This window comes from Augochlora pura, chromosome 10 (assembly GCF_028453695.1).
Source record: "Augochlora pura isolate Apur16 chromosome 10, APUR_v2.2.1, whole genome shotgun sequence".
In the NCBI taxonomy this organism is placed as follows: domain Eukaryota; kingdom Metazoa; phylum Arthropoda; class Insecta; order Hymenoptera; family Halictidae; genus Augochlora; species Augochlora pura.
The window spans coordinates 30,325,023-30,347,600 of NC_135781.1; the positions used below are offsets into that span (position 1 = coordinate 30,325,023).

Consider the following 22,578-nt stretch of genomic DNA (forward strand, 5'->3'; position numbering starts at 1 on the left):
CGAGCGTTTCCGACCGAGCGGAGTTCGGTGTTAATGAAATGAGGGGGGGGGGGGGGGGGTTTTGTCTGTTGCCCGTTTTATCAGCCCGGCACGGCCCGATAGCCTGACGGATTTAATTACCTTGTAATCACCGAGATTTTCGACGACACAGGGCAGGCTGACGTCTCTGCCCACCGGCACGGTGACGTTCGGTATTGGCTCGGCAAACATCGGTTGGTCCGACAGCGCTGCAATCAAACGAGACTTTGTTAGCGTCTAATTTCTAACGTCGATCGGCCTGCTCCGAATCGAAAAATTCGCGAAGAATGAAATTACTGCATCCGCTGTATTCTTTACGCCTCCACACTGGCGTAATAATAGGAATAACAATTTCTTTCTCTTCGTTCACGTGTACAGATGAAGAAATTGTTACAAAAACGAAGGTGAAAAGGAAAGAGATTTTCTATAGCCGTCACAGGTACACAACATACAAATGTGTGTACAACCATGCAGTACTCTCTTTCCTTTTATTTCTTCCCCTGTAACAAAGGGCACTTTACCCGCACACGCGAATAAATAAATTATTATAATTGAAAAAGAAATAGTAAGAAATAATGCAGTATTTACAATAAATATATAACAGATGTTATAAATACATCGCGGATGTAATAGACATGTATATTACAAGAATACGAGATATACGTAATTAATATAATATATATTATTATATATAAGTTATATATAAGTAATTAAAAGAATATAGAAGAAAGATTAATAAAAGAAATGGAACTAAATAAGAACGAAGTGCGGAATAATATATGGAACTAAATAATAATGAAGTGCGCAATAATATATAGAGCCAATAATAAAACGCTATTTCGAGGATCAAATTATCTTGGACGTCCGATCACGTCGATCCGTGGTATTATCGATTCCTCGACGCCATCGATCGCAACGGAGAATCTTCCATTATCGATGCACCGTTTGCATCGCGGCAACCTGAAGTTATCGAGGAGGGTAACGCTCCCGAAAGATACGGAGAGGTTTCTTCCCGCTTGAAAACACGGCTGCGACCCAAATAGACGAGGAAGAGAACGAGGAAGGAGGTGGACGAGAGAAGTAGCATGGCGGCGGTTGTACAAGCATCCGAAGAGGAACACGGAGGAAGAGGAAGCGACGGAAGGAAGAGGAAGAGGGTCACCGCGAGTCACACCAGTCAAGAAATCCTTTGGGGAAAGTTTCAGGACTGGTCAAGAGTGAAGCAAGAGGGCAGTTGGTTGATCGCTCGGCTGGAAAAGGGAAACCGTCGATTCCATTTCTCGGCTGTATTTACCGGAAGTGCGCGCGGCGAAGCGGAGACGGCAGGAAGCCGCGCGGCGCGTCGTCATTTTCGCGATAAGTCGCCGACGCCTAGCGAGAGGTGCTACTCGCTCTGCTCTATCGCGACGCGAACCGTGGATCTGCTCTCGCCGCAAAAATGCTGCTAAATTGTTCCACTTAGACTGGCTTTTACCGTATGCATCGGCGCTGTTCAATCGGGGCAAAGTAATGGGCACCATCAAACCGTCGCGCGGAACGATCTCCTGTCCAGGCTTGATTACCTGCCACGAAATATTGCTGTGTTATGCGTAATCTCAAGGTTACGACACGATATCCCAGATTTCGTCTAAGCGTTAATTATAGTATTAAATGTCGGAATGTTGATTAATCTTTGTTCGAGACAGCTTCTCGTCTCGGATGGTGGCACTATTATAGAACTAAATTAGTATGTAATATATTTAATATTTAACTCATTATATATATTTGATAACTATATATATAATATAAATTTGATAACTAAATAAATTTAATATAATATAAAAATAAAATAATTTCGATTTATACGCTGCTCTCGCAAGGAAAGCACTGTCTGTCACGAGAATAAGCAAGTGCCCAGATTTGTCTAAAAATAGGTACTGTTTATGACAAGATATTAATCTGATTGACAAGCACATATATCCAAGAACACAAGAAAAAGACGTCATTTATTCTGAACAAAATAAAAACTAGTTTTCCCCTTTCTGCGACTGCTGTATAAATTGCGAAGCCATAAATTCGACCGACTGGCCGGCCGATCTTTCAGCCCGGGGCTTCTTAAATTCCGATTATGATTGATACCGCTTCGTCTAGAGTTCCGCTGGTAGAGCAGGTCCGCAGATAGGGACCCGACGACGGATAGTAGCGTGATTAATGAGAAGAATTAATCGCGCGGTCGTAACGGTAGCCGGCGCAACGCGGATCCGCCGTGGATGCTCGGTCTTCGGGCCGGCCTTCGTAGACCGTGCGAGACGCAGGGGATCGTTAGCCGGCAGGTTTGACTACGTTCCAAAGCAGAATCCCCCGGAGAAGGCTCCCGGACGCGATCGCGGAGGCCGCAAGGAAGTTAACTCGCAACCCGGTCCCGAATTATTATTTAGTGTACGAAGACGAATCGCCGTGCTTTCGGCCGTGGCCGGGCCGCACCGTCCCGAATACGCTCTCGGCTCGTATTCCCAGCGCGGAATAGATTAGAGGCCCCCGCCGGGTAACATCGAAAAGACCGCCGCAAATTAAGCTCCCGACGGATTCGCTTTTGTTCCATATAACGTTAATAAAACAGGCGGGCATCGATCGGGCTTCGCTCGAACGGCCGGGAATATTTAATGCGGACAGGTCAGGATATGATTGCTTCTACCGAGAAATGCGATTTTTGCGTCGATATCGAGCGATTATGCCGGTTCCGCGAGTAGACGAGCATCAATCTCGGGCGATCGTGTTTCGAGTAGGTTGGATAACTCCGAGGGAACGTCCGTTGCTTTCATTCGCGCTTGTTCCGTTCGCGCGAGCCCAGGACTTTACCGTTAACGCGGTCATTGCCGTAACTGTTGCGCAAGACATGGAAAATCGCATGCATCTTGTTTAGAAGAATAGAAAGCGCGAGATCTGCGATAGCGATCGCTTTTGCAATTCGCGCGCGGTTTTACGGAGGCTGACCAACCGCTGTCGAAAGATTAATCCTTTCCAATCGAATGTTGACTATAAAAACGTCGTTAAACGTTGCTGCACCATGCATCAATAATCATTCTGACAGCGTCGGATTGCTTTCTGTTGACGAAACCGTGAAATCGTGCGGAATAAAATACCAAGATGAAAGGGTGGTAAGAAAAGCCGTCTCTGCCTCGGAAAATGAAAATCTAAAATGTAAATAAATCATTTAAAAGCGGGTTTATTGGCGACGCTGGTAATTAAACGGAATGTAGGGCGTACAATTTATTTATGAGCAGCGAGAAACGCGTTGAATTGACACTATGACGGAAAATTCTATTTGCACTAAGTATGACGGGATGACGTTGCTTAGCGTCGCTCGTGACTGATTTAAGAAAGCGTGGAACATGCGACTTGCAAGGAATTCGTAGGAAACGTGTCGTATCGACACAACAGAAGAACGGGGTTAATAGATGTACTAATGGACATTAATTTTCAAGGGCGAGACATAGGTCGGGTTTACCCTTGCGTGACCGGCGTGGCAGGCACCGTGTTAACACGTATGCGCACACGATTCCTGGTCCGTCTTTAAAAATAAACTGTTCTCTTACTTGATCACTGTGATAAATTTCAACTCTGTAGTTTCAATTAGTATGGCTGTCTTAATTCTTGGGGATTTTCGTAGCAGACTTTTCTATTGTTAATCAAAGGGTTGTATAGCTTTCAGTGATGAGAAACGATGTCTACTACGAAATTTTTTTTAAAGTACTTGTAAAACACTAAAGGTCCTGGAGTCTGGAAGGCTTGGAGGTTTCCTTAGACCGTAACTTTAGCTGTTCAAATCAATTTTATATTTTCCAAAAGATTTAAATACCAAAAAATGTGTATAACAAAACCTCCACACTTCATTTGAACTGCTATATATTTATCACATGTACGTGACACGCTTATAATGAATTATCCTTACTTCATACTAAAAACCGTCGTAAATAATGAATAAAAATTGCACCCTATGCAACAGTATTTTCAAACAAAAGATCCATCCCGGAAGCCTTGTTTTACGATCACTGGAAGACACACAACCGCTTAGTTCAGGCTGGTGTCGGGCGGTCGACGACGAGGAAAAAGTTTCGTCCGCAGAGCTACGAAATTCGTTCCGCGAATCTGCGATCTCGCATGCGGAGCGCGTTGCGTGCAAGTTGCGGCGCATTGCGCAACCGGCGATGCACAGACACCGCAACGAGAGAGAGAGAGAGAGAGAGGGAGGGAGAGAGCGCGGAAAACCGGCGCTCGTTCCGTTCATAATCCGGCGAGCGGCGCGCCGAGCGCTAGGGAATTTATAATCGCGATATCGAGCCGAGGATAATTCTGCCGGAGACGATCGACCGCGATTCCGGAGTGGCAAGTTTCCGCGATCGAGCGACGCGGAAGGGAGGGAGGGGGACAAAGTTGCAGCGGGCGTTAAGCCGGGCCCCGCTTTCACGCGGGAAACCGCTTAATCGGGAAATCTTTGTCTCTATTTTCCTCGCGGCCCCGATGCCTCCGGGCGGGATAACAGCCAGCAATTTGCCAACGTCGGAGCAGCCCACCTGCCCCGATAATAGTCGCGACGCCGGTCCCCGGGCCTCCCATTCCTCTCGGAGGACTGTGTGCAATCGTTGCGTGTATTTTCTGACGTTCCCTAGAAGTTTCCCTCCTGGCCGCCGGTTTATCGGAGCCCGTCGGTTTCGGAGCGATTAAATCACGAACAACATGCGTCATCATGCACCATGATGACCTTGCGGTTTCCCTGACCGCCAAATGGCTTCCTTTTCCCCAATTTATCGGCCGGATTGATCGAACCCGCCCTGATATTCATCCGCGACCTCGTTGCACCTGCAAACGACGGCCTGGCCAACGGAACTGGGTTACGCGAAAGATGCCCTTACGCCGTGGGCGCGATAGCTTCTTTTTTGTTTCGCTGCGGCAGCAGAAGGTATGGGGCAAATTCTGATGGCGAACGCGGTAACCTTTCACCGCTATTATTAAACGCTCGCGGTCGAGCACCTCGGCTAAATGTCACAGCAATTCGATTTACGCTCCAGGCAGGTATGCGATTAAGTGGGGCGCGGTTCTTTATGCAAAATTCTTATCTTTAGACATCGTTAATGAATTATTGCTTCGAAATCGTAGAGGCGTAAGACTGATTTTCGAAAATTTTCCCTTAATATTAACCTTTCCGTAATGTTAAAAGGACGAGAGGAGTAAGTTATACTATAACTAAATTATATTATTTACTTAACTCTAAATCATTAGAACGATAAATTCGGTCAGTAAATTATACACGTCTTAGTAAACAATAACTTGAAAATACAAATGACTTCGTCAATTAAAACGCTATAAAGGGAAGATAAAAAGGCCATTGGATTTTGTCACTATTGCATAGATGTTTAATGAGCACTTGATGAAACTTTCGGTAAGGATCTGCTTATCGTATTAACGTTTTGTTCAAGGGTCAAAGGCACTGAAAACATCTGTGCCAAAACAGACGAATTGAGACGAGCGTTCATTGCGACCAGCACGCCGTCGCGTCTCTTTGTCCATCAATCATTAGTCTGACCTTCCGCGCACGATGCCTTTGTGAATCATCGCTTGACTCCGGCCTTGCGACTCGTGGATTTTGGTCATTGACATTCTGCATTCTCCGCTGCGCGCATCCGCCCGCGTACTTTCGGCGGCGATCATTGAAACATCCGTTCCCTAAATGCGCGTACTCCTCGGAACAAATTGATCGAATAAAACACGGTGCAAACACTTACCTAAATACTTCGATACAGCGATAAATAACGCTTTCGAACATTTAATGGAGGAGCTGTTTTTTTTATAAACTTCTTAGAAAAATGAATTGAAGAAACGTTTATTTACAAGGTCTGTTCGCAGAACGTTAAGGAAACATTATTCAATAGATAAAGAACGTATTTAGATAATAATATCAGTCAATGTCGTTATGTAAAAGAAATTTCATTTGTTATCTCATTGGAGACATCATTACAAACGAAGATATGTGTGTCGCTCTTATCGAGCAGCGCAGGTTGTAAATAACTTTAGCCGGAATGTGCGGTTTACACAATTCACCGTTGCACTTCGTTGGATGTGTCATCTGCTATCGTATAATTCTTTAATCAAACACATTTTCATCACGCGACATATAAGTGTATGGAATTACGTGAACAATGACATTTACACCGTAATACAAAAGGTGATTTACCGGCTGCGTTGTCAGATAAGTATCAGGTACGTATCTTCATTTACACTGACGTTTCCAATGACGGGAATAGTTTTAAAATTACTGCTATAATCGGTGTTAGAATCGAATATTTTTATTTTAAAACAAGGACAATGGCCGGCATTGGGTTTAACCTTGCAAAATTACATTAACTTGGATTTTTCACTTGGATACACTTTCAGCCGACATTAATAAGCAAATAACACTTTCCTAGCGAGCTCCTTTGTGAATTTTGTAATTATTATTACCCATGAAATTTCTATATCTTTTTCTAACCCCTTGCACTATGACAACGAGTCAGACTTATGATAAAGATGTCGTGCAACATTTACTAAATAATATGAATGTTATTCATATCTTCTAAATCGAAATAACATTGAATTCTCTTGTTATCAAAGTCTAGAAACGGAAATAAGTAAAACCAATACAGGAAATAAAAATCTTATCTGATCCTATCAAGAAAAATGCTGAAGACAAATAAGTGCTAATCAACGCAGCGTGAAAGAAGTCGCGGAAGAAGGGGTTAAAACGTGCAAAGAACTAACCGATGGAACATCGGCGGATAGAGATATCGAGGGTCGACGGACCATGCGACCGGCGAGCGGGTTTAAAGGGACAAAGTTGGAGTGCGGAGGGGGGGTCGGTCTTTTACATCGTCGGGGGTGGGGGTGGGGAGGCGGAATCGTTTTACCGGAAACAAGTTGGGGCTTGCAGCTGCTGGATGCGTCACGTTTGCCCGTGGTTGTCGGTGATTCTTGTCGACGCAGGAAAGCGTCGCCCTCCGCTGTCGGCGAGCCTGTCCCGGATCAAGACGGATCGGTTTAATATTATGCATGCGCGACGGCCACGTGACCCTTCCAATTTCGAGGTTCCCTGGTACACCTACGCTCAAAACAGTCTCGACACTTTTTTCCATCCTCGTGTCGTCGAGCATCGCAGCTTCTGTGCAATAGTCTGCAACGAATGCTGCATCTCGAGCCTGCGATCCGTGTCGCGACAGAAATCAGGAATGTGGAATTGGGTCAGAGATGAGCAACGAATAGGACACTTCGTTCTTTGATTCTTGATTCGGGTGGATCCTTCGATCGCTCGATTCACGTGCGAACTAATTTTTAAATCGTCGACATTATTGATATTTTAAAAAATTGTTAAATGTGTTGACTCAGTGTCGTTCTTATGTCTCGCAAGACTCAGTGCCATATGCGTAAAATATACTAAATATAAATTATATATAGAAATAATATAGAAATACTGTGATTTAAAAGTACTATTTTGAATTTAGCGATAAAATAACGTTTGTTTGCATAGAGATAATAATAGAGATAGTCTCGTCTTAATTTTTTTAATCATTCCTTCTTACAGCGCAGTATCTCTTCAATGTTTAACTCTTTGTACTCTATCTCTATTATTATCTCTATGCAAACAAACGAGTCGGAAAGTGTGAAACGAACGACTGCACACAGTCCTCGCGCAATCGACGTTGATGTCCAAGGTATTGATTGTTAAATACCAAGCCTAGTAATAGTATACACTTTCAGACTCGTCTTATTAGACTGATCACATAATTATATATTCTTATTTCTCTCCAGAATTTCCAAAAGATTTCCACGCCACTGTCAAAACTTTATCCCCGCCACTCTCCATTCTTTCTCACTAAACCTTTCTTATCTTATTTACCTAGTTCCGATTAAACTGACACCGTACAATCGCGACCACAGGTGCTTGTGGTACGAGCATTTAAAGTCTCGGATATCGTCTTACTATGCAAGCGACTATGACCGCGATTATATCATATTTGATGTTACCTTAATCAAAGAAGCAAGAGAAATATGATGGTAAAAGTTTCGCTTGAGAGAAACCTAAAATAAGGAATTTTTTAATTCAAACGTCTCGGCTGCTTATTACACTCGCTCGGTAAAATCGAGAATGGCTCAGTTGTGGAGCACCATGCTTGTTCGATCGAAACCGCGCATTTCGAGGAACGTCGTTTTTGAGTGGGGATGTACCTCGTGATTCGTGCAATCGCGCCGAAGACTTTCGCCGGTGCGATTCGATCCGATCCTTACCGAGCCGAGTCGTTGTTCGTCGCCCGTGTAAACCGGTCTCTTGCCGAGCATTTCGTGACTGTTCCACGCCGATGGCCGGGTGCGGCAGTGGGAAACAAGCCGCCTCGTCAGAACCAGCGCTGGCTCGCGATGGACACGGTCCGCGTTTCGAACCAGTTGGCTTACGACAGCGCAGTCAGGTGGACGCCGCGGTGCACACGCTTGCTCATAGCTGTACGCCACTTCCGGCAATCCGATCGGATATGCGTGTGGATTTAACGCCGCGAGCCAGCAGTGCCGGATGCTGAACAGAGGCTGGATGACCGACCATCTCACGGGGAAGATGCGGGATCGTCGGTCGCGGCTCGATCTCTCACCGAACGTCTCGCCAGCAACGAACCGTCGTCGTCGATCACGAGGATCTGCGCGGCCTTCGGAAACGCGAACGTCAAGGTGGGATTTCCCCAATTGCGCAGTGTTCGATTTCTAGGGCAAATGACAAATATAAGATTAAAATTATCAACAGTTTCTGCACGAGCACGCTGATTCGTAGTTGGAATTTAAACTTGAACTCGAACGCAAGTTTAATCCGATCACGCGTCATTGACGTGGGTTACTTGAATCGAGTCAATAAATTCGTGAGAATAACGATACATATTTATGACTTGTCAAATAAAATGTTTCGGAACCTTAAAAAGACTTTTGAGAAATGTAGTACCGTGTACCTTCCTGGTTTCTGGATATATCAAAGTTTAGATTAATATCGGTGAAATATTTAATTCGCGGAATCCTTGAGATATTTTTAAAGCGCATATATGAAAACTGTTTTACTGAATAAACAGTTCTTTATTAATTTTCTTGCTTCAGCTTGTAACCCTATAATCAATGGACACCTTGAACGGAGTTACTTGAACAATATTTTAAGCGAACAGTCTTGACAAAAATTTTACTCGTGCATTAGCGGTAACTAACAAAACTATTGTATAAACAACAGTAGTTTACTCTGCTACCAGTTTAAAACGTTCGCGTTTTAGTCCGTCTTGTTTTGCCGCGCGCGACGCTATTAACATTATCGTTCGAAATTGTTCACGCTTGCTTCCTAATTCGATGAATTATGCCACCAATTGCGATTGTACAATCTAGTAAACGCTTCCATCTAGTCCTTATTATTCAGGCGTAATGCATTAGCTGCATTATATTTGCATAAGACGCAGTAGCACTTTCCTGTCGTCATGGCCACGTCTTAAAATATATAATCGCATGTTTTATCGTAATCTGCGACATTTCCTTCTGCCTCTGATACGGGACATAACTCGTTGACACTCACGTGTAAACACGTCTTATCGCTACGGTGGTGCAACATCAATTCTTAATTAGGTAATTATCAAGAATTCTGTCACTCTGTAAATTGATTTAATGCACTCTGTAAATTGATTTAATGCACTCTGTAAACTGATTTAAAGCACTTTTGTAATTGAAAGTTATCGGACGATGCACCGTACTTGTCTTATTTATTCGCGCGACGCTTTCAAGCCAGGTGGTTCAATTAATTAGTTAGACAGACACCGGCGATTTGACGCGCGGACGAATCCTTTTTCGCACCGTCATCGATGCGCATCTCTCCACACGGTAATTATCTCGGAGGCCCCTCCGGAATCGATCCGCAAGTCGCTGCGAATCCGCGCCGATCAAATTAATAAGCGTCCGCGGCCACGTGACAGTCGCGTTCCCGGCGTCTCGGAAAATTGGCGGCGATGGCGTTCGAGTGCTGCGTCGCGGCCCCGGCAAATCCGATTCGTTCCCCGTTCGGGTTCGGTTTCGCTTAGCCCGCGGAGACGGCGAGGAGAAAGAGTGGTATCGTTTGATTTTTAACGAACCTCGAACAGAGTCGAGTGCCGCGCTAATTAGAATTTTCGATCGTTACGCGGCCCGCGCGGATTAAAGCGACCGGATAAGAGCGGAAGAGAGTGTCGTTCCCGCGCTCGTTCCGCGCCGAACGAGTAACTTTTAATCTAACGGAAACACGGCGATCTCGTGGCCCATTTTCGTTTTTTAATCGACACGTTGCGTAATTTCACCGTCTCGCGGCGCCGACCTGCGCAGTTAACGGTCCTCGACACGGCCGATCGTGATAGTCTTCGCTCCGAACTCCTTGCGCTTGGCACCCATAGCTCGCGCGAATCTATAGCGCGCTCGAGCGCAGGTTGGGCCACCTAAGGAACCTAAGTGTTCAGCAGCGATTGCATTTTTAAAGATACCACTGTATCACCTGATGTACCCAAAGGGTTAACTTTGATTCGCTATTATTTATTCATTTCGTCGATGATATATTTGAGGTCCGATTACCCTGTTTTCGCCGATGCAGCTGATGCTATTCTTTCAAGATTATAATCTCCAAGGTTTTTAAGGTCGCTATAATTGTCATAATCGTTTGTCTTAGTAATTCGTCTCGTTCAGTCATTCCGCTATTTTTGCTCGATTTATCCTAGGCAATGTTGAATTTATTTACCAATCTATTATCCGCAAATCGAATAAACTAGTTTGTTCATTGAGTTTTATACTATACAACTATAATTTTATTATTGTTCTTATTTATCATTTCTAGTTTCCTTAGTATTATTCATTTACTCTACATTTCTCGTCTTCTGCCATTAATCTCAGTAAAATTATTTTACTGCAATCTTATGTAACAACTACGAAGAAACTCGTTTCTGCCGATGAACCTACAATTACCGTCGCGAATCGCTCGATGTCTATTCACCCGCCGTTAGACGCCTGTTTGCGAAACGATTTGCAACTCGACAGGTACTAAATTCGTCGCTAACAGGCTAAAACTAAACTATTCAGGAAGCTTCGTCTTTTTTTTTTTTTAATACCGTTAGCGTTAGCCGTCAGTCGTTATGCATACACCATTAAGACGACATTCCGTTTGCGAACGGTGTCACCGTCGTCTCGACGGACGCGTGACGGACGCTTACCCGCGTAATTATGCGACGATGTTTTCACGAATACGCAGTAAAGATCCCGCGGAATCGTTTCGCCCGACGTCGAACGATCCGTGTACATAAGCCGAGCAGTGTGCACTGCAGCAGCTGTACCTACCGAATTCGACCTTGACGGTTCCCTTTTCACCGAGCCGATCGATTCACCCTTCGAAAACTCATTCCGCTGTCGTTTCATCGATTGAACAGCACGTAGGCACAGGTCCTTATCTTACCTCTGTTTGACCAGAGCTCTGGTGCCGCGTAGATTAGGTACCCGCCGGTAAACGGTCGAGTCAGACTCGAAATCAGCTATCATTCGAACTTATCGACACTCCGGCTGCGCTTGGAGCGCGCCCTCGACATTTATCAACTACGCATCTGTCCTATAAATCGTATCGCGAGCCTTCGTTCTAGTCATCCTCTAGCATTCCACTATTTCGTTTCCCGCCGATCCGGAACGATCGGCGCGAGCAGTCTCCAGTTCCTCGTAACGCGTCTACAACCGAATCGTAGCCGACTTCCCAAACTTCCGGTCGACGGAGACGTCAACGACAATCGCCGGCATTCGTATACACATCCGGCCGGGCTGGTCTGCGGAATCGTATTGAAACGAGTGGCTCCGATAGCAATCCCATCGCCACCGTCTATTAAGCTATCGGCTCGAATTCGGCTATCTCGCGTGTCTGGCGCGAGTTTCGTTGAACGTTGATACGCGTTGGTTGCAGCTGAGGGGCGTACCAGAGTACTCGCCGATATGCGATCATGGATCATCAGCAGGAACTGTTTGATCGTTGTCACGGCCCTCTGCTCGGTGTACCTGCTGGCGTTCTACTTCAACGTGGAGGTGTACGGCGCGGTGACCTTCAGACGGTTCATCACGGCGGACCGGGCGCTGACCAACACCACCAAGAAGATACTTTATTGGAACACGATGTTCGGCGACGAGACCTTTTACTTGGGCAACGACTTCCACGATTGCCCGGTCAGCGACTGTTACGCGACCCACGACAGGAATTACGCGGACCTTACGGACTTCGACGCGCTCCTGTTCCACAGCAACGAGCTCCAGTCCGTCGACCTGCCGCCGAGTAGGAGCCCGCGGCAGTGGTACGTTTTCGTGAATCTGGAGAGCCCGGCCAATCGGCCGCTGCTCAACCACTATTACGAGGATTTCTTTAATCTGACGATGACGTACAGATTGGACAGCGACGTCGTATGGACTTACGGGGCCATCAAGGAAACGGCCACCGGCCGGCTGGTCGCACCACTGCCCGACACCACCTGGCCCGACATTTACAATCGCACAGGTAACCGACCTAGCCCGCCGATATTTCTCTGCTTATTATCGATTTATATTTTATTACCAAAGATCCTTTGCACTCGAGTGACGACTCAGCGGCGCCATTAAAATTGTTGCGATACATTGAAAAATTATTTTTATAGATATTGCCGAAGCTTAGATTTGAAACAATTGTAGAAAGTTTAACTGTTACATGAGCCACGAGACTCAATGTCATATGCATGCAATGAATTTTGTTGTATAAAATGAAAATACTAGAAGCCAGAAAAATTATTTTAGATTTCCAGTTGATATCGCTTCGAGTGCAAAGAGTTTTCTACTCGGACGTCGCAAGGATAGAGAATAACAATCGTTAAAATTAAATACAACGCGGTTGAAAAGAATAAATCGCAGTTGAAATTTTCGGCCGTTCTAGTCAAAGATAGTTATCCTTGGCAGCGTCGCGCGCGCTATAGCTATAACTCAGCTACTTGGCGCGAGACGCTACCGCGTCTCATGATATTTTTATCGAAAGAATGAGGTATTGCAAAAGCTGCAGAGTGGAATGAAGCCAGTAAATTTGTTTAGCGTCATAAATGTACACGATAATTAGTTCCGTGGATTTGTTAACACTTTACCGACCGGCAGCCTACAAATCGGCTTTTTACTGAATTTTTAGTGAATCGGTTGTCAATAATTCCTTATCTATTACTGAAGTGTAACTTTAAATATTAGATCAAATAAATATCGTTTAATGCTAACGTTATGTAGAACGTAAATGTTTACGACCAAATGGTCGATAAAATATTAAAATTCGAAGGCAGACACTCGCTAAATGCCCTGCGGTTTTTCAACATTCTATTAAAACAAATTCAACGAGTCAGAAATGTTTAACTAACTACTTCCATTATTTATCGCTATCTTCGTTATCGTGTCGAGCTGGTTGGAATTGCGAAGTGAATTTTGCTTTTGACAATTGAAATTCGACCTCGCTCGCCGGCCGATCATGGCCGGCCGTTTCCACTTATTCAGACATGAAACGAAGCCGCGCACAAGGGACGTTCGTTCCCGCGCATAAGAGATTTAGAATGACGAGGCGTGTCTATCGGTTTGTACTATATTTAACGCAAATCGTACAATAAAATAGCCCCTGTCACCGGAATAAGTGGCGCTGAATCACGCTCCGCGTCGATCGGATTTAGCCCGTTCGCGTAACCATCGCGCACGCGTTCACGCTCACTTTGTTATCGTTCGCATTCTATACGTTTACACAGCCGTTTCGGCTCGTCTACGATTTTCGAACCGTGCGTTGAAAGAACACGTGTGCGCGTACATTCTGCGAACCGTGTACACCGGCCAACCAAATATCCGTGTTCTTAATATACGTGTAATTATGCGTTTTATGATATTATAATGAAGCATTGTAGAGACCCGTGTAACCATCATTGTGCACGGTACATGTCCAAATAGAACCGATGTGTTTTCGTTTTCCAATCGGATTGTTGGTTACTATTGATCACGCTTCACTATTCTGTATTCTATTATCGATGTTTATTAAAAATACATTCCCGACCGTGCATTTAATATGTTACACGTGTAACAGAGTCGGACATTATTCAAACTATTTCGAATGAATATTTGCCCGAGGTAATTATGCGTATGGATTCCTTTTAGTCGTACATTCTAGTCTAACAGTGCTCGTGAATTATTCTGTTTAGTCAAATAATTCATTATTTGTCAGTAATTATTCTATTTATTCGAATTATTCCGAATGGCTGTTTAGTTAAACAATTGTTAATTCGAGCGAATATTTATTCGACAGCCTCGAATATAATTTTAACACCTAGTTTTTATCATTTATTTTTATCTGGATAATATTTCTTGTCCAACTGTATGGTATACCTGTTTATTTAAATTACACGTGTACACACGCGCATTTGAATATACGAACCAAGGACTTTTAATTTTTATGCACTGTGCGATCTCTTGCACATAGAATCGTCTGTTCTCCGCGTCCTTAAGAAGTAGTAAAAAATCGTCTTGCGTTCGCTAGAAAAAAAGCGCGTAACTCCGACGGAGTTAGCAGAAAGTCCCGGTTAGATAGTTTCGCACGCGTTAGAGCGTCCGCCCAGTAATACCGCGAATTAAGCAACCCGTTAGAAACACGTTTTTCGCTGGAGACCAGGGCTATTAACGCGTTTGACGTCCGACGCTCGAACCCGCAAAAAGGCAACAACCTCCATCAGTCGCGGTCCTTGGTTAAACGCAGCCCATTATCTTTTTGCCGCGAACGAATTTAGTCCTCGCATCCCTCCTCGCAGGCACGCGGCAGCAACAAACCTTGCGCCGTCGGTATTTAGCGATCTCGAGCCTCGAATCGTGCGCGATTTTTGCCCGTTGTCCGTTTGCCGGTTTGTTTCGCTCGGATCGCGGCGGCGACGGAGCCAAAGCGAAACACCACGGCCGGGGTAAGTGACTGCCACTGAAGCTGTCGAAACCCTCAAGAACGCGAACTTCCAAGTGGTTCTCAGAGTTTGGATTTAAACGAACGTTCGTCACGAAGTATCCAGGAGCCGCCGCGCTCCCGCGTTCCCGCGCTCCCGCCTCGCATTGATTATTCAAGATGTTTGCTTTTCGCTCTTCACCTTTCAGCGGAGCGCGCCGCGCGAAAACCACTCTCTTTCTGCATCCGCCACGCAGTTCCCTCTCCCCTCCCCCCTCCCCCTCTCCCGCCTCTAGAGTGTACCGTGCTCCGTCTCGCGCACTTCATAATCGAGCCACCGTGTAATTAATCCCGTTCTACCTCGCGCACACGCTCGCTCGCTCGCTCGCCCGCCCGCTCGCGCTATTAAAGCCGCCGCACGCGCGACCATAAAATTAAGACGCGCGTTTATTGTTCTTGACGCGGTTCGGCTGCAAGCGGTTTCGTCCGCCGCGACGATCGCTTCCGGGCAATTTTGACCCCGCCATCGCGACCGTGTCGATAAAAATTGGGAAGTTCGATCGAGGAAGATTAAATTAGAATAAACATTCTATTCATTGTTCGCGGACAAGCGCTGCTTTTATTCGTAAATGGGTTTTTCGATTGAGAATGGTATTCGATGTTCGCGAATAATTTATTTACGAATAAGGTAACAGTAACTTATTTACGAGAAAGTCATTCGATTATTTATTCAATCGGATCATTATCAATTAACTAGGTAAATTAGAATACATGGCAAACTCTTATATAACGCGAGATGAACGGTTTCAGATTTTCTTTAACGATTAATTGTCATTTTAAAAAGCATTTCCCTATAGAATATTTATCAACTCGTCATTCGTGGTTTAGTAGCGCTTGATACAAAATTGTCTAAATGTTATTTGAAAAACGGAATAGCGATGGTTTCCCGCGATTTACGATTGTTTGACGTATCAGGCAACGCGGCGTTTAAAGAAGTTCTCTCCAGCGAGCAAGAGCAGAGTAGAAAGGTGCAACCCGCCGCCGGAAAACGGCAAGCAGGTTGCGAGAACATTTTTGCGTAATCGCGTTATGCAACGCTAGAAGCATCCGTGGAAACGTCATAATTAAAACGTCGTCGCCAGCTATGTTAACTGTTGCCGACATTAACGCCCACTTTCTCGCGCGGACGCGCCCGTGCCGCTTTTGTCGCTTTTACGGGACGAGCCCACTCGTTCGTGGCGTCTGAAACATAAAACAAATTGCCAGCATCTTGGCAGACCGGCTGGTCCCGCCGATTGTTTAAATGGAAGTGAAACTGCGATTACTCGGGCTGGACAAAAGATGAGGCTTTGTGTACGTTTACTATTAAAATCAGTCTTGTTCAGATCTTAAGAGGGGAAATTCGTTTTAGGTGATACTTCGTTATTTTGTATATAGATCATATATATATAGTGCAATTATCACTTTAATTGTCACGTAAACTATATCTAAAATTTTATCAAGTTAAAGTATCACATTTGAGATAGGCGATTTTATATTTATATAACAGTTCGACGTTACTGCGAGTTGGCCAGTTGCTGCGCCTTTGATTTATTTTCAGGCATAATTAACGTTATATTTGCCAAATAAGGAATATTAAATTTTAATGAAATTTTACTGTGGTTATATTTGCATTACAAAGTGTATTTATTCTTTTACCGTGATTGTTTTTAGAATACAAAGTATATTTATTCTTTTACCGTGATTATTTTTAGAATACAAAGTATATTTATTCTTTTACCGTGGTTATTTTTGAATTACAAAGCGCCTTTACCCTTCTACTCTGGTTATCTTATAATTAAAAAAAAAATTTGACATATTTCATTCGACAAGTGTAAAGTTCATTATGTCTCTAAATGAACTATCATTAACGATCGATTCGGAAAACGTCTCGTGGATCGCAATCAGTGAATGCAACGCGTCGATTGGTCTGCGCAGGTGACTGGAAGTACCCGAAAACGGCGAACCAGCTGTGGAAGCGTATCAAACGGAAGACAAAGCCGATCATATGGTTCGTGAGCAATTGCCAGGCGAGGTCCGGCCGGGAGATGTACATCTCGGAGCTGGCGAAGCACGTGGGCGTGGACGTCTACGGGAAATGCGGGAACCACACCTGTCCCCGCAACACTGATTGCTTCGGCGTGGTCGCCGAGCCCAACTACTTTTTCTACCTGTCGTTCGAGAACTCTCTATGCGAGGATTACGTAACCGAGAAGCTATACAACCCGCTCAGGTAAAACAATGCCCCCCTCTCCCTCTCCCCTCCTCGGGACGATTTCACCGATAAAATTGTCAGTCGCATGCCGCGCGCGCGGCCCGCAATTCGCCGGCCGATCCCGAACGACAACTCATTTCGAGTCGCCTGTAAACGATGGCCGGCCCCGATCCGGGGATCCCGGAATTGTTTCGACACGTGCCCGCGCTGCGAATGAATTCCTCTGACAATCTCGCTCCCACCCGCGCCGCTGTTTCCCTCTTCCAGGTACCCGCGCGCCCCTGTCTGTTTTTTGCTCGCACACGGTTGCGATTACAGCGGATCCGTTTTCTGACGAGTCGACGCTGCGACGCGTAGACTTTTTCTCGCGTCGAAGACTTATTTTCGCGTCGAAGACTTATTCTCGCGTCGAAGACTCGTTCGATTGTCGAAGACTCATTCTCGCGTCGAAGACTCATTCGTCTACATTTCTTCTTCTCGAAATCGGAATAATTCATCGAACCTGTTCCTCCGAATAGAAATAACTCTATCTAGATCGAATAACTAAACGCCTATCGCGACACCAAACTCGCGTCGTCTAAAGCAAACCGAAGACTAAAAGAGCGATAGGTACACAGAACTGTTATCTCGCTGACAATTTTTCTAGTTTCTCTCGGAGCAGTTGCTCGACAAACGCATCCGCTGCGACCGCAACCTGTATCGGCAATCTCTTTTTAGAGGGAGAACGCAGACGTCAATTAACGTTTCTACGAGAGAAAGAGCCATTCTTTGCGGTTATGGCAGCCGTTAGAACCTCCGTTTAGAGTCGACTACACCTTGGCCGATACCGCGAAACTAGTTTCTATTAGAAAGCCGACGTTCGGAGAAGCTATAGGCACGCGGAGGAAAAAGTTGCTACAGATCACCGTGTCTGTCGATCGGCACTGCGAATTTCCCCGTGAAATTCGCGTCTCGCGAGGCTCGCCGAACCGAGACGCGATGCAAATTACGGTATACAATAACGATGCCCTAAATTTTCGTCGACGGAAGTGTGAGCTATCGTCGTGTTTAAAAATGTGCAGAGTTTTCGGTTTGTCTGTGTTGAAAAAAATTCATTGTCAATATTTTCAATTATCCACGCTTGAATAGGTTCCTTCAGTAGAATTCATATTGTAATTCACATTGTCCAGATAAATTCGAATCACTATAATTTTAGTGATAACACAAAACCTACCAAGAGTCGATTAAAATGACCAGTTTCACCTTATTTCATTTAAAGTCGCTTTTATAGGAAAGGATTGAATTCGACGAGCCCGGATCGCAATAAAAATGTCGATATGCTTAGACAAATTAATTCTTGCCATTTTCGTAGAGCAGAGTCTAGATGAATTATATCACTATAATTATAGTGATAACCCAAATCCACTAAGTCGGTCAAAGTAACCAGTTTCATCTTACCTGTTTCAAAGTCGCCTTCATAGAAAAGAATTGAACCCAACAAGCACAGATTCGAATAAAAATTTCGATACGTCCAGATAAATTCATTCTCGCCATTATCGCAGAGCAACGCACGCGTTAGTCGCATTTAGATCCCGGTTTAACGCCGTCGCCGAATGACGAACAATGCCGTGTTGTCGAAGTCGTGAACGAGTTCCACGGATCGACGTCGGCGCTCGGATTTCTAAAGCTGGACTTTCCGGTTGGGATTTCAGTTACGACCTGGTGCCGATCGTTTACGGCGGGGCGAACTATAGCGTATTCGCGCCGCCCGGCTCCTACATCGACGCCCTGGACTTCGACTCGCCGGAGGAGCTGGCCAAATACTTGAAGGCGCTGATGAAGAACAGCCGCGAGTACGCCAAGTACTTCGAGTGGAAGAAGCATTACAGGGTCGACAAAAGCGCGCACCGGGCCGCCTGCAACCTCTGCGAGTTTCTTCACAAACAGTCGGGGCCCCGCTACTACAAATTCCTCTCCCTGTGGTACAGCTGGTACAAGTGCCCGCTGCAGGAGCTCATGGGCGCCGAGAAGTACCTCACGGGCAACATGCTGAAGAACCAAGGCTGATCCGTAGCTCGTTTCGTAATTTAAAAAAACGAGAACGCGGTACAAATTGGTTAGACCTCGCGAGAACGATCTCTGTTATATGTTCGCTATTATGAATTTAGATGGAATCGATTCTGTTCATCGAGTTCCGTCATTCGAGGGCCAACGATCGCTAAGACTGTCAGCGAGTCGCTGGTTTTAGTGAAGAAACGACTCCAAGAAATTTTTGAGGAGCGTGCTGCGTTGCTCGAGTCCTCGGTGGATCGAGACCAATCGAGACCCGAGTCTTTTCTTCGCATCGAGGAACAATTATTTTCTTACGACGATGGAACCCACGGTGTTTTCTACAATGTATTACCGGCGAATTTTTTCTACGAGTTAGCTTACTAGATCTCAATACGAGAGTTTTATAGATACTTGTTCGAGGCGCGTTCGTTCACTGCAAGTGCGTTAAATCTAGTCTAATCAACGTTGAGACAGAGCATTCGGGCGAGACTGTATTTCGATTGCCTCGTCGCCTACGCGTATTACAGTACAAACGGGTACGTTTCCAAAGATACAACCATGCTTTGGTAATTTTAAGCGCACAGAGTAGCCTTAACCGCGATTGACTCGCCAGCCGGCGATCAATCCGGCGTATTCGTCGGGTGTGATCGAGCTTGTTCAGTCTGAAATGAATTTATTTATATAGAAAGTTATTTGTTGCCGCGCCGTGACAACGCCGGCGCACCGTCGCCGGATTGTGGAAAAGATTAACTGCGACTGCCAAGTCGAATAAAACCTAACGGAGCACGTTCGTCGGCTTTTCTTTTAATCACTTGATACCCTGGAACTGGCGGAGGTTTCTTTTTAGATCGCGAACCGTTGCGGATTTTCCGCGATTCAATCGCTGATATTCGACGAGTTGGCATTGGACGTCGATCGTCGCTGCGAATGTCCAATGACGGCTCGCGAAGAAGACACGGCAGAAAAGGTGAGGACCAACGGTTTCAGGAACAGCTTGTGGAAATAATAACACGATGATTTTGCGATCGCGTCTTCTCCGGAATCAACAGCGCGCGCAATTTCGTTCGACAACGTACGCCCGAGCCGGCAATTATAAATATGCCAGCATTCGGGCAGCGTTTCGACTGCTGTCAAGAAATCGTTACCACGTGACCCAGAAACGGCGATGCAAAACCTTATCGAGTGTATGTCGAACGTTCTACTTTCGCGCGCGGCGATTAACGGCCCATAATTAGCGGGAATTATAGCTACCCCGTTCTTTCCTGTTTAGCAAGTTCTTATCAGAACGCTGTTTTTACGGCACTTGTTTCTACGAACACGCGGCAAAATTTAACATCGGGCACGCGTTAGTGCGCCTGGATACCTGAAACAGAGTAATCGTTTCGAAAATGGCCGAAATGTGAAACGGATGCTTTTACTGATCCGCGAAGGTCGTGTCGACGAATGAATCATTCGCGAACAATACCGCGACTCGACGCCCGCCGGTTACGCAATCCGCGAATTGTTCAAGGCGATCGTCGAATTGCAGGCCGCCACGGTGACAATTAGCGTTCGACGAACGCATATCATTATCTCTGATTCCCGCGTGCGCCCGCACACGCGAGCTATCTGGCAAGAGCAAACGTTGCGAAACCCTCGACACTCTTTTCGGTGGCGCGGCGCGCGATCGAGCGCGGTCTCGCGCGCGTTCAGTCAACTTCGCCGAAAGAAAATACTTTTTATTCCGTGAAAACAAAAGTGGCGAATATTCGAAATAACTTTTGCGCTCCCGCGAGAGCTTCCGGTTATACGCCGGCCGTTATAAAGTGCCTTTTTGGTTTACCTTCCACCGCGCGGGATTGCGAAAAACCATTACAAAAAACACACCGGAACAATTTGCGCCGTCGCTGGGGCGGGCCCCCCTCCCCCCTCCACCCTCGCGTTTGTAACGCGGCTTTCATGGGCGACGTAATTCTCTGACATTTTCTAACCAGTCCGCGCAGTTGATCCGTATGAACTGGAGAGGACGTTTACGATTAGATTGCGGATCCCAGAGCAAATTCGCATTTTCGTGCATCGTTTTACAACAATTTTACTTCAACTGAAATATTCCGCGGTGCAAAATGGAAGGATAATGCTGTTATATTTATTTGGATGATTTATATATTTTCTTGCAATTTTAAAAATTTACGTATGCTATAGAGATGGCGGTCTACTCGTGATCCTTCGTCGCGCATAATTTTCTTAACCATTTGTTCTTGATATTTTTCCAAGTAGGATCAAATCATTCTTGTTTCTTCTATTATTTTTATTTACTCTCATTTCTAGACTTTCATAGCGGAAGTATTAATCCTTTGCACTCGGAGCCATTTCAACTGCATGTCTATAATAATTTTTCTAGCTTCTAGTGTTTCCATTTTATATAACAATATTTATTTTATTATATGTTACACCTTCAACAATTTTTAAATCTAAGCTTTGGCGATATCTGTTAAAAATAATTTTGGAACGTATTTCAATTTTAATGGCGCCGCGAAGTCGCTACTCGAGTGCAAAGTATTAAATTTTATTTCGATTTAAAAGAAATTCTTTATAATATCTAAAATATATTCTAGAAAGATTTATAATATTTATAATATTCGAGATGACGTATGACGCGCCATTCGCGTCACTTCCACCGTGCCAGAAAAATCGTCATTTCACAGTTAAACTTTAATAAAAATCGGGACGAGGCGACGGAAACCTGCGTTCATCGAACTCGGTTCGAGAGACAACGGCGTCTCCGAAAAGAAACGCCTGCCGTCACGGCGAGGAGCGTTTTGAGTAGGCGAGAGCGTTCATTGAAACTCGCACAATGAGCCCTCGAAACTTGGGGGGGGTCCCCCTCCCAGTTGTCGAATGGGAGAGCCGTGTGTCTCGACGAGTCCTCGTCGCCTCCGTAAACATCGTTGCCTGCGTTAAAAGACGCTTTCGCGCGAGCCGAACGAGAAGCGGTGGCGCATTCTTCGACGATTTCGCCTCCGAAGAAATTATTCGGTCGGGAAAGTCTTCTTCGGCAACGTTGAAAAGGCTCGACTCGAAAATTTCATGGAAATTAAGGGGAAACTCGCCGAACGATGCTGCGAGCGGACTATTTCTATAACGAAACGGATTATGAACATTTTTAGTCTAGTGTCAAACTGCAATTTGCTGGGCTCTTGATTCGTTGTTTATTGAAATGAAAAGGTATGGTTGGTGGTCACTTTTTATCTGTTCTTTATGATTTTATATTATATTATATTTGTATTTTATAATTTTATAGTTTTGTAATTTTATA

At 45.1% G+C, this 22,578-nt stretch overlaps 2 protein-coding genes across 2 annotated transcripts in view; one reads left to right on the forward strand and one right to left on the reverse strand.

Annotated features, from left to right (window-relative positions):
- Nucleotides 1–22,578, reverse strand: part of LOC144476050 (lachesin) — a 374,265-nt gene that overhangs the window by 123,086 nt on the left and 228,601 nt on the right. The window contains exon 2 of the mRNA XM_078192608.1: nucleotides 121–227. Within this exon, the coding sequence (XP_078048734.1) occupies nucleotides 121–227 (107 nt within the window). The remainder of the gene's footprint in view (nucleotides 1–120; nucleotides 228–22,578) is intronic.
- Nucleotides 8,604–20,098, forward strand: Fuctc (alpha-(1,3)-fucosyltransferase C). The gene is made up of 4 exons (XM_078192607.1): nucleotides 8,604–8,745; nucleotides 12,002–12,583; nucleotides 16,976–17,270; nucleotides 18,944–20,098. Exons 2-4 carry the CDS (start codon nucleotides 12,031–12,033, stop codon nucleotides 19,296–19,298), a joined length of 1,203 nt encoding a protein of 400 aa, XP_078048733.1. The 5' UTR covers nucleotides 8,604–8,745; nucleotides 12,002–12,030; the 3' UTR covers nucleotides 19,299–20,098.